The following is an 11,046-nucleotide window of genomic DNA, read 5'->3' as shown; positions in this document are numbered from 1 at the left end:
ACACTGAGATTTGCAAGTGAAAATTTTTTTGACTACATAGTGCATGGAGGGAACATCCAAACCAAGAATCCACCAGGCTCATTTAACTCCAGTGGGGTAGCCATGTTAGTCTCGCAGCAAAATAAAACAAGTCCTGTGGCACTTTAATGACTTAAAGCATCTTATTCCTACATGAGATTTCATGAATCAGAGCTTGCTTCTTCAGATTTTTCATTGAACGATGCCTAAGCCTATAAGAGTGCAGATTTTATGATTGTGCATGAAGTATCTTAGCTCCAGACTAGATGTGTGTGTGTGTGTGTGTGTGTGTACTGTTAACTCAGGTAGTTCCAGTAACATCTAATGAAAGAGGATACAGAAGGTCATCATGCTTTCTGGTTCCCTGCCTTGACTCCTTGTCCTTGTGAATAGTTGTGCTGACGATGGAAAATGGAAGCCCCAAAGCATCTGAGTCCCTTCCAAAAGGGTAACTAAGATGCAAGTCCAGTAGCACATTAAAGACCAACCAGATTTTCAGGGGATGGGCTCCAAGACTCAGAACTCCCTTTGTGAGATATCCGGTATCTGACAAGGGAAGATTCAAGAAAATATTGGATAGAGATACATGAACAAATGCAAAAGCCGGAAACTCAAGTTTGCGATGGATCCGAAAAATATGATATTAAATCTGTCACCGAGCAATATTATAAAAATATACAGTGAATTATTCAAGTATAGGTTGACAGCAGCAAGAGTGATACTTGCAGCAAAATGGAAGGCAGCGAAACGTCCAGACTTGAAGGAATGGAGAAATAAACTAAATGAATATGCGTCAATGGCCAAACTAATGTCTCTCATACATAACAGACCAACTTCAGAATTTCAAGAAAAATGGAAAGTTTTTTTTTAAATTATATAGCTGAAAATAAAGAATAAAATCAAATTATATCGAGGATGATAGAAAGAGTTAGGTAATATATGTCTTATAATAAAAATGCTACCAGATACGAAGATAGATTGATGATAGAATAAAGTTTTTTGTTTAAATAGAAGGGCGTTATTAAAAAGTTAATCTCAGTAAGTCCTATATAAATGTGTGGTTTTGAATACAAATGATGATAGATTATATTCCATGACTGTACGTGTGTAAATGTAAATAGAAATAGAAATAAAATTTAACTACAGCCTGGAGGGGAAAAGGGAACAGGCTCTCGAAAGCTGATTTCCCAAAAATCTTGTCAGGCTCTAAGGCGCTCCTCTAGCCGTTCCACTGCGGACCTGTACAGCTCCCCTCTGGAAGTGGGGTGCGCTGCAGAAGCCCCTACTCAGACTCCAGAGTTGTTCCACACAGATGTTTCAGCTCAGTTCTACAACGCAAAACCTTCCCCCTCAGTCACTGGGTTTTGAAATCAGTGTCACTGCTTGCTTTTCATCATATCCCTGGCAATCTGGCCTATCAGTCCCGTTCCCCCCCCCCCTTGCCTTAAAACTGTATAGGTCCTTGTCTTTAGAAGTGAATGTCATGAAGGTCTTTTTGTAATTGTTTGCAGAGCGCACAGTCTAATCCATTGCTCTCATTCGGCCCTTCTAGAGTTCCAGAAACTTTGGAGGAGTGTTCCTGTGGATTCCATGGACGAAGAGAAAATAGAAGAATACCTGAAGCGCCAGGGCATTTCTTCCATGCAAGAGGCGGGACCAAAGAAATTAGTAAGAGAAATGGGCTCGCTTTCCTGCAAGTCTTTCCCCTCCCCTCTTCCACTTGCCATGTTTTGTGAAGAGTCGGTTAAAAGGAACTGAGTGCTGACTGAATGCGTGCCATCTGTATTATGTGGAGGCACATGTGGATGTTAACCACACTGAGGAAAATATCAGTGACAGGTTTATAACCAAAGAGTGTGCCTGTAGCCCAGGGTTGGAGTGCTGCTTAGTTTCACTCTTGCAAAATAGCGGGCGGGCGAGGCAGTCAGTGGCCAACCTCCCCAGGCCCTCCTCGGGCCCCCTTCCCCCTGCTTTGGCTTGTCTGGGAATCCAGACACAACATCCGTGACAAAAAATAACGCTCACACGATAATAGAAGAGAATTTTCTACAGAATCACTACAGCAAATGATTGTGCAACATATCTTTATTGACTCTTCGTTATTTTTGTCACGGATGTTGTGTTTGGATTTCCACTTCCTCCCGTGGTCTCTCATTTTTGGCTTCTACTATATTTCTGGCTTGTTTGGGGCCTGGGAACCTCTAGGAACATGTGTAGCCGTTGGAATCCTCCATGGTGACTTCTGAAATGGGCCCAGCATAAGTGTGGGTTTCCCTCTTGCTGAGGTTGTCTGCCTTGACCCTTTTGTTGTTGTTGTTGTTCAGTCGGCACAGTCGAGTCCGACTCTTCGCGACCCCATGGGAGGGTTCAAAGTCTGAGGGGGAAGAATAGTCCGGTGTGCACCTCCCACACCAAAGGACAGCATCATGTTTCATTCTTCCCCAGTCCGGCCTTTAAAACAAATTAGGGCTGTTGCATCATAATGCAAATTGCCTGCATCCCAGAGGGAGTTGCCTTCCTGTGAGAGACGTTAACTGCCTGTATGGTTTCTGATGCAGGAAGCGGGCAGACCTGGCCTTCAGGGAGCTACCTAGGCTTTTCTGGGCGCACGCTAAGTGCATGGGTGCTCATCCCTGCCCCTGTCCATGGATTCTTCTCTGCACACCGTTTTAGAGGGTTCTTTCCTTACCACCGGTTCGGCTCCAGAACCAGACGTCTCAGCCTGCCTGGGACTTTTGAGTCTGGCAAGCTGATGTCCAGTTTGGCTCCCAGCCTTCTGGCATTGAAGGGCTAGTCGCTTTTTGAGGCTTCAAAAAGAGAGCAGTTGTCCGCTGTGGATACATCCAGTTTCGCCTGCTGTGGTACTCAACAGAAGCCACTTCCTGAGTCGACACCATTGTGGCTTTGCCTCCTCTCTCACCGAGAGCCTCCTGCACATGAAGCCACCACAGCAGTGCATAATTAGCAGCTTGTTGGCAATCAGATATAAAGCTAGCGTAGCTGTTAGGGGCATGAGGATGTTCTCTGCTCCACCCTCCCTCTGCTTCTAAACCCTCTGCAGATGCTACTGAGATGCTTACAGACTTCCCTGTCCAGCCACAAAAGCCAGAAGACTACTGATTTTAAAATGAAAACTGAGAGGAGAATGCTTGTTTTAAGCAAGATGTTTAGTTGCATTTATATAGTAGTCCAGGGCAGCGAGGTAGCTACACAGTCCCGGGTGGGAACCTCTTCTTTAAAATATGGCCGTTGGAATACCTACGAGTCATTTTTCAACATGAGCTGGGAAAAACCACTGCGGTATTTACTACAGGCCTGCACTGAATATGCACAAGGCTTAGGAATACTCCACACCTCTTCCTTCACACCCATAGGCTATTGGGCTCTTCCCCTTCTCCATACTGGTGTACAGCCCCCTCATAGCTGCACATAGGTCTGCCATCTACTTAAAATCAACTCCTTTCACTTTGTACAAGAGGTTGACATTGGGTAGCTCGAGGGTTACAGTTAGGGTTGACTCTGGAAAAGCCGTGCTTCGGAAAGGGTAATTCTGGAAACTCACGGAAGCAAACTTGAACTTGGGCATTTAATTCTTCCATATACCCAGAACTACTTGCATTTTCATTTAAACGAGAGAGAGAGAGAGATGCCCTGACTTGGATAGCCCTGGAAGCTAAGCAGGATTGACCCCGGCAAGTATTTAGATAGGAGACCTCCAAATAATACCAGGGTCTGGTGGCAGAGGCAGGCTATGAAGCCACTTCTTTGAATACCCTCCGTGCTCCAGTAGGAGTCGCCAGAGGCCGCCACGACTTCTCGGCACACACTGCAAAAATACCCCCTCCCAAAAGAGAGAGAGAGGCGAGTTTGCATCAGCAGCTGAAAAAGCCTTTCTGAAGTAGCACATTCTTGCTTTAAAAGCTTGCCGCCCTTTGGCTTAGATCAGTCATCTTTGTCACTCAATTTCATTCTAGTCTCCTTACCTACAACCTCTGTCCCACATGGCTTTGGTCCTGTAGGCTCCACGATGCCCCAACATAGCCATTTTGAGTGGCCAAAGGTGGGTGGGTGGGTAGGGCTCTTTACCTTTACACCAACCGAAAAGCTGGTTGGATCCAAGCCGTTGATGGGTTCAGGCGATAAAATTGCTTGCGGTCTCCATTTCATATCCGCGATCGATGAACTTCAGTAATGTGAACTGGACTTCTGGTGTAAGTGTGAGCCTGCAGGATTTTTTTTTCTACATTTGAGTGGTGCTTTTGCTGTCGAACGGGAGTACCTGGCTGCCTGAACAGGCCCAATGATCCATTCCCCATCGTGCCCTGCTTGTGACCTTTCAGAGGCATCTCGCTAGCGCCTCTTGCCTTTGGCCTGACCCTGCAAGGCAAACCTGGGTTTCTGATTTCTAAAAGCCTGGAATCGTATGACCGTACCTTACATTCCTCTTGCAGGCTCCTATTCAGAGGAGAAAGAAGCCCGCTTCTCAGAAGAAACGGCGGTTCAAGACTCACAACGACCATTTGGCTGGAGTACTGAAGGATTACTCCGACGTGGTTCCTACCAAGTAAGGGGGCCCCGTGGAATGAACTGTGGGCTTTGATGCAGATGCTCGGCAGCTCTGGGTGGAAGCGTGTCCTCCTGTGTATACCGCGGTGTGGCTCTCCCTGCTCCAGGTCCTCCAGCCATGAAGAAGCAGCTCTTGAAAAGCCAGGATCAACCGCTCACCTCTGTGCTTATTTTATTGGCTAACGTCTGCTGTCGGTAGACTTTTGGTTTCTGAGGTAAAATATAATTCGTATGTAATGCCAGGATTCTTCTTCAGCATTTAAGTATTCTTTGAACTGGGGCATTTCCGTGGGTATCTCCTCCTATTTTTTTCCGGAGTCGGCTTGAAGATAAAACTTAACTCTTGTTTTATCTGCGTCAAGACGACATGTTTATAATAAAATCATATTGGAAAGCATTCTCTCCTCATGAGTGTATTGCTGCTAAGAAAGCTTCTTGAAGGAACGGATTTACAAGCCCCTCAGCTTCCTGGGAGGTTGGAAAAACCCCAGGGCCTTCCCAAGTCTCTGCCTGCTCGCTGCTGCACCCTTTTCCTTTACCCCCCGGGGGGCATATCGGACCTCTCTGGGCAGCAACTGCTGCCGCCAGCAAATCTGAGAGTATCTCCTACTAGATGCACCTCTAGCACTTTTGTGTTTGCATTGCCATTTAAAGGCCCCGCCTAGTTGCCGCTTCTCCATCTTTGTCAGTAAAAGCTAGTGTGTGGGGGTGTGTGATAAATCGCGCCTTCAGGATTTTCAAGCTATCAAGGGACAGCAGGCTAACCGGCTGCCCCCTCCCCTTTCCTGCTCTTTAGACAGCAAGAAATCAGGCTTTGAACATTCAAAATACGTTTAATAAAAATAAAAAAGAGGAGACGTGGTCTGTTTAGTAGAAAAGAGCAAGAGTCCAGCAGTAGCACCGTAAAGACTAACGGAATGTGTGGCAGGTTAGGAGCTTTCCTGAGTCACTGCTCACTTCTTCAGATACCAGTGACTCTCAAAAGCTCATCCCCTGCCACATATTTCGCTGGTCTTTAAGGGGCTCCTGGACTCTTGCTCTTTTCTCCTGCCACAGACAGACTAACAACGGCTACCCACCATTGTCTGTCTAAGCAGCAGTGAGCAAGGAAATGGTGAAAATGGGCCATCCTCTGACCCTGTGCTCAGTACTTAATTAGGAAAGGTTAGTAATTCATGATGTTGCAGCGTTTCGAAGTCGAGCATTACCTTTGCTGCCGGTGTTGGGATTTCTCCTGTTGTCTCTGGCCACGTGGGCAAGACGGAGTCCCTGGATGAAGGTCTAGTCATTCGTGGCTGGTGCCCTTCCGAACAGCAGCACAAGATGGGACCTTTCTCCCCCTCGTCCTGAGAATTTAGTCTTTTCCCTGAGAGATATGCAGAGGGGCTCCAAAACCATGGATACGGTGTAAACCCAGTCATCAGATTATTGGGGTGAATTCTAGAGTGCCTGGCATTTCTCCACAGAGCCCTATGCTGGGGCAACACCTCTCTCGATTCATTTTGGGCTTTGCTTCTTCGACTGTGGCCTAAAGATTTTAAGCAATGTCAGTGGAGCTTCAGTTGGTCTCGTGTGCAGGCACTGCCATTGCCTAGTGGGTTTGTTTGCCCAACTGTATCCTTTGCTGTTAATAGAAAACTCAACCTTTGGTGAGAATCCGCAGTGTAGATTCCATGCACAATTCCTAGAAGCCCTCCCGGGGACGCAAACCTTCCTCCGGGTCTTGGCGAAAAGGTCGTCTCCTTTCTAACCTTAAATGAACCGAAGAAAACGCGAGACAAGTTAGCATCCTTTTTCTATATACCCGCCAAAGGTCCGGACAAAGTTGGTGTTTTGTGTGAATGGGGAAATCAGGATGGCGATCTGGCCTGCCCTAGCAACCGTCGGCACCTCCCTTTGGAGAACAGGCATCCATCTTAAGAACCAAAATGTTCTGTAGTACTGAACATTGGTTTGAGGTTCTGTATGTCTCATTTCAGTTAACATTTTACAGCTCAGAATGTAATGCAAAGGACCTTCGCTTGCTCTGGATTGGAGGAAGGCCAAACATCAAACAGGCAGAAAGGAGAGTAAGCAGTCCCCTGATATAACTCTGGGCTATGTAAGAAATTGGGGGGGGGGGAGATTTTTCCCTGTGGTAAGGGATATGGTTATGTAAATAGTTACAACATGGCTAGGGTCACCAGGTCCCTCTGGCCACCGGCAGGGGATGAGGGCATAGGGCTGCCAGAGCCACATTGGGAAATTCCTGGAGATTTGAGGATGGATCCTGGGAGCTGCGGTGGCTCAAGTGGTTAAGACGCTGAACTGCAGGCTGTGGAGGGTCGGTAGTTCAGCAGTTCGAGACCCGGGTGCCGCATGACGGAGTGAGCTCCCGTCTCTCGTTCCAGCTCCTGCCAACCTAGCAGTTCGAAAGCAAGAAATTGCAAGTAGATAAATAGGTACCACTTCGGTGGGAAGGGAACAGCGTTCCGTGTGCCTTGGTGTTTAGTCATGCCGGCCACATGACCACGGAAACGTCTTCGGACAGTGCTGGCTCTTTGGCTTTGAAACGGAGATGAGCACCACAACCCTAGAGTCGGATTCGACTGGCTTTCGAGCAAGGGAACCTTTACCTTTACCTGGGAAGGACAGGGACCTCAGTGAGGTACAATGCCACAGAGTCCACGGTCCAAAGCATCCAGTTTCTCCAGGGGAACTGATCTCTGTGGTCTGGGGATGAGCTATAATTCTGGGGGGTCCCCAGGCCCCACCTGGAGGCTGGCATCCCTAAGCGTGGCCCTTACTAAAAAAAAGAGAGCGAGAGAACGACAGTAAACTAAGACTTCTCGATGGGTAAAAATGGTGTTTGCGGCTGATGATGCTGGTGAGGCTCTCTGGGTATGGGATGAGTACAGCTCAACTGGAGACCACCTCATTTTTGTTGGTCATCCATGAAGCTGGATAAGATGGATCACTGGTGTGATACGCCAATGCTCACTTTAGGTTCTTAAGAAAATGGGCCGCGAGTAATGTCATTGTCACGACTTGAAGGCAGTCAAAGGAGAATGCTGGTTACGGCATTAATTTTAAAAAGTTGGGTCCTCTAGGAAGACTGTATACCAAACTTAAAAGCAAAAAGTTTACTGCTTTGATACGTTGTATGGGCCCTAAGAGAATTAATTTGAGAACGGTGGTGGGAAGCGTTATCCTGTTTCAGCTGACTTAAACAGCAACCCTGTAGGGTTTTCAAGGCAAGAGACTAACAGAGGTGGCTTGCTGTTATCTGCTGCGTAGCAGCCCTGAACGTCCTTGGGGGGGGGGGTTCCTCCCATCCATGTACTAACCGGGGCTGAGCCTCCTTAGCTTCTGTGATCTGATAAGATTGAGCTAGCCTGCGCCATCCAGGTCAGGGCTAAACCCAATGGGGACTTACTTCCGGATCGAGTACGTGTAAGGATGGCCATGTGTTAAGTTTTGGTGAGGCGGCTCAAATTGTCAGGGTTGCGTGTGCGTGTGCTTCAAGGCAACTGACCTCTGCAGTTCAAAATAAATGGTTTATGATTTACTTTAGCAGTGTGGTGTCTCAGCTTTCGAACTCAAGGGCAGGTCGTGACAGAAACATCCACTTCCAAATATTCCTCCCCCCCCTACATGGCTCAACAGAGCCCTCAATAGAATGACGACTGTCACGGTTAGGAACAGACCATCAAATCAGGCAAACAGCAACAGATCCAGTCGGCCATTGAAATGGAAATCAGTTGGGCCCAAATGCCTGGCACAGCCAAACAGTTTTCACAACCCGCCCTGGGAAGTCTATAAGGACTGAGCTTTGGAAGGATGACTGGGAGAGAAACAAACTCGGCACCAGTGTTCCCTCTAAGCTGAGTTAGTGTGAGCTGGCTCACAGTTTTTTAGCCTCCGGTTCACAGATTTTTGTCTCAGCTCAGGGAGGATGGCTCCAGAGCAAACTAATTCATGCGGTAGCCAAATCGCTCGCCCACAACTTTAATGCCAGTTGCTCACAAAGTAGACTCTTTGCTCACAAGACTCCACAGCTTAGAGGGAGCATTGCTCGGCACCAGCCCGGAAAAGTGAGAACAGATAGATCAGAAGTCTCCAATGTGGTGCCCGTGGGTGCCGTAGTGCATGCTGACACCTTTCCTGGTGCCTGCCGAATGTTTTTAGGAGGTGGCGGGACCAGGCAGGACTTTTGCCCAGCAAAGCTTCCGACTGCCTATCAGAGATTTGATTGGCTGTGTAGATTTTTTAAAAATGTTGCTTTGGCAGCAGCTGTCTCCACAGCACAAAGATCTGCACTGTGTTACTGAGGTTAAGCTGTGGCCATCCTTTTGTGGCTGGCTCCGCCTCCCGCGGCAGCCATTTTGAGGCTGCACCCCCCTCCCCCATGCCGTGTCAGAATTCCACAGATTCACGCAAGCTCAAAAATTGCAGGGACCCCTGGGCTTAGATGGCTTGTTGCTGTTCTGGAAATAGATAAAGAAGGGAATAAGAATTAGCAACTCCTCTTCTGATGATTTTGTACTAAGTACGCGCTCTCTCAGGCTCGTAGGACCCAAGCGAAGAAGAAGAGGAGATGGAGGAGGAGGAGATTGGATTTATACCCCGCCGTTCACTTAAAGTCTCAGAGCGGCTTGCAGTCGTCTTTCCCTTCCCCTCCCCACAACAGACGCCCTGTGAGGTAGGTGGGGCTGAGAGAGCTCTGAGAGAACTGCCCTTGAGAGAACAGCTCTGAAAGAACTTGTAACTGACCCAACATCACACCAGCAGCTGCATGTGGAGGGGTGGGGAATCAAACGCGGTTCTCCAGGATTAGAGTCTGTGCTCTTAACCACTACACCAAACTGGCTACTACTCCAAAAAGCCACCCCTCTGCAGGTATTCCCGCAAATGCAAAACCATTGCTTGCTTTGGCACCACTTCAGAGCAGATTGAAATTCCACCTCTCTCCCCGCCTGGCACTAAGAATATAGATCCTCTGGACTGCAGCTCTACAAATTGGTGTTAACAGAAGGGTAATTTTTAATTTCCTCTCCTGGTATTTATAACTAGGGGGACCGGGGGGGGGGGGCTGAAAAGGAAGAACCAGCAGGAGTTTGCGTGGTTGCCTGAGAGAACTGACCTGAAGCAGTTTGTAGTGCATTTGATCTATAATTCATCACACGCCTTCTAGGCTTTTTCAGAGCACGGGGGAAGAAAGGCGACTGAGCTTCAGCAAATTGTGTAAAGAATGCCCATTTGGCTTCCCCTGTCACTTCTTATAAGTGCAGGCAGATGGTGGGAGCACACAGGGGAAGGCCGGGCTCTTTTGATACCTGCTGATGGAAAGGGATTCGGAGGCAGCCGACGACTGTAGAGCAAGCGACGGCAGCGACAGCCAATTACTTCCAGGTTGCTAGCTCACATGCAGGTAGCTGCTAGGGTGGTGGCTTGGATTCCCCCCACCCCCACCCCCACGTGCTGTTGCCTAGAGACCACTGGCAGTGGACCTATCCTCGGCACAGTTAAAAAATAGTTGTTCATCTTTTCAGCTGAGCAAGTTGGAACGATTCCTCTTCTTGCTACTGGCAGTGCTAGCAAGCACCAATTGACCTGTTAGGTTCCGAGAGGATGATTCTGGTTCACAGGGTTAAAATTGGTGTAAAGGTTTCTCTGAAGGGAGAGGAGAATCCGTCCCTCAGAGGATGGCGTAGTGCAGTGGTCCACAGTGTGATGGTGGTGGTGGAGGAGGAGGAGGAGAAGAGATTGGATTTATACCCTGCCCTTCACTTGGAGTCTCAGAGCGGCATACAATCTCCTTTCCCTCCCCCTCCCCACAACAGACGCCCTGTGAGCAATGTTCCCTCTAAGCTGTGGAGTCTTGTGAGCAAAAATTCTACTTTGTGAGCTACTGGAATCAAAGTTGTGAGCGAGCAATTTGTCTACTGCATGGATTAGTTTGCTCCGGAGCCATCCTTCCTGAGCAAAATGTGTGAGCTGGAGGAGGTTGTGTGAACTGTGAAATAGCTCACATTAACTCAGCTTAGAGGGAACACTGCCTGTGAGGTAGGCGGGGCTGAGCGAGCTCTTTCGAGGACTGCTCTTGAGAGAACAGCTCTGAGAGAACTGTGGCCTGCCCAAGGTCACACCAGCAGCTGCATGTGGAGGAGTGGGGAATCAAACCTGGTTCTCCCGGATTAGAGTCCACGCTCTTCACATCAAACTGGCCATGGCACCCACTTACACCTTTTCTGGTGCACGCAAGTGTTTTTAGGAAGTTGGTGGGGCCAGGTGGGGCTTTTGCTGCAAAATTGGAAAAAATTGTCTCCCTGTGGAATGCTTACCCATTGTGCGTACCAGATAAACAACACTGTCGCTGAGGAGACTGAGGAAAGGTGTCAAAGGCTGGGACAGAAAAAGCACAGTTGTGCCAACTTGGAATGAGAGCCCCTGGCAGGAGATCTTGGAGGTGAACCCTTTCCC

The 11,046-nt window shown here is 48.3% G+C and overlaps 1 protein-coding gene across 1 annotated transcript in view; it reads left to right on the top strand.

The window, feature by feature from the left end:
* Nucleotides 1–5,002, top strand: part of GTF2E2 (general transcription factor IIE subunit 2) — a 34,292-nt gene extending 29,290 nt beyond the window's left edge. Inside the window, exons 7-8 of the mRNA XM_015408440.1 lie at nt 1,571–1,686; nt 4,470–5,002. Coding sequence (XP_015263926.1) covers nt 1,571–1,686; nt 4,470–4,586 — 233 coding nt within the window. The 3' untranslated portion in view covers nt 4,587–5,002. The remainder of the gene's footprint in view (nt 1–1,570; nt 1,687–4,469) is intronic.
* The last annotated feature ends 6,044 nt before the right edge of the window (nt 5,003–11,046 follow it).

The sequence above is a fragment of the Gekko japonicus genome, unplaced genomic scaffold, assembly GCF_001447785.1.
Source record: "Gekko japonicus isolate JY-2015 unplaced genomic scaffold, Gekko_japonicus_V1.1 scaffold853, whole genome shotgun sequence".
Taxonomy (NCBI): Eukaryota; Metazoa; Chordata; class Lepidosauria; order Squamata; family Gekkonidae; genus Gekko; species Gekko japonicus.
This window is presented reverse-complemented; position numbering and strand designations above follow the sequence as displayed.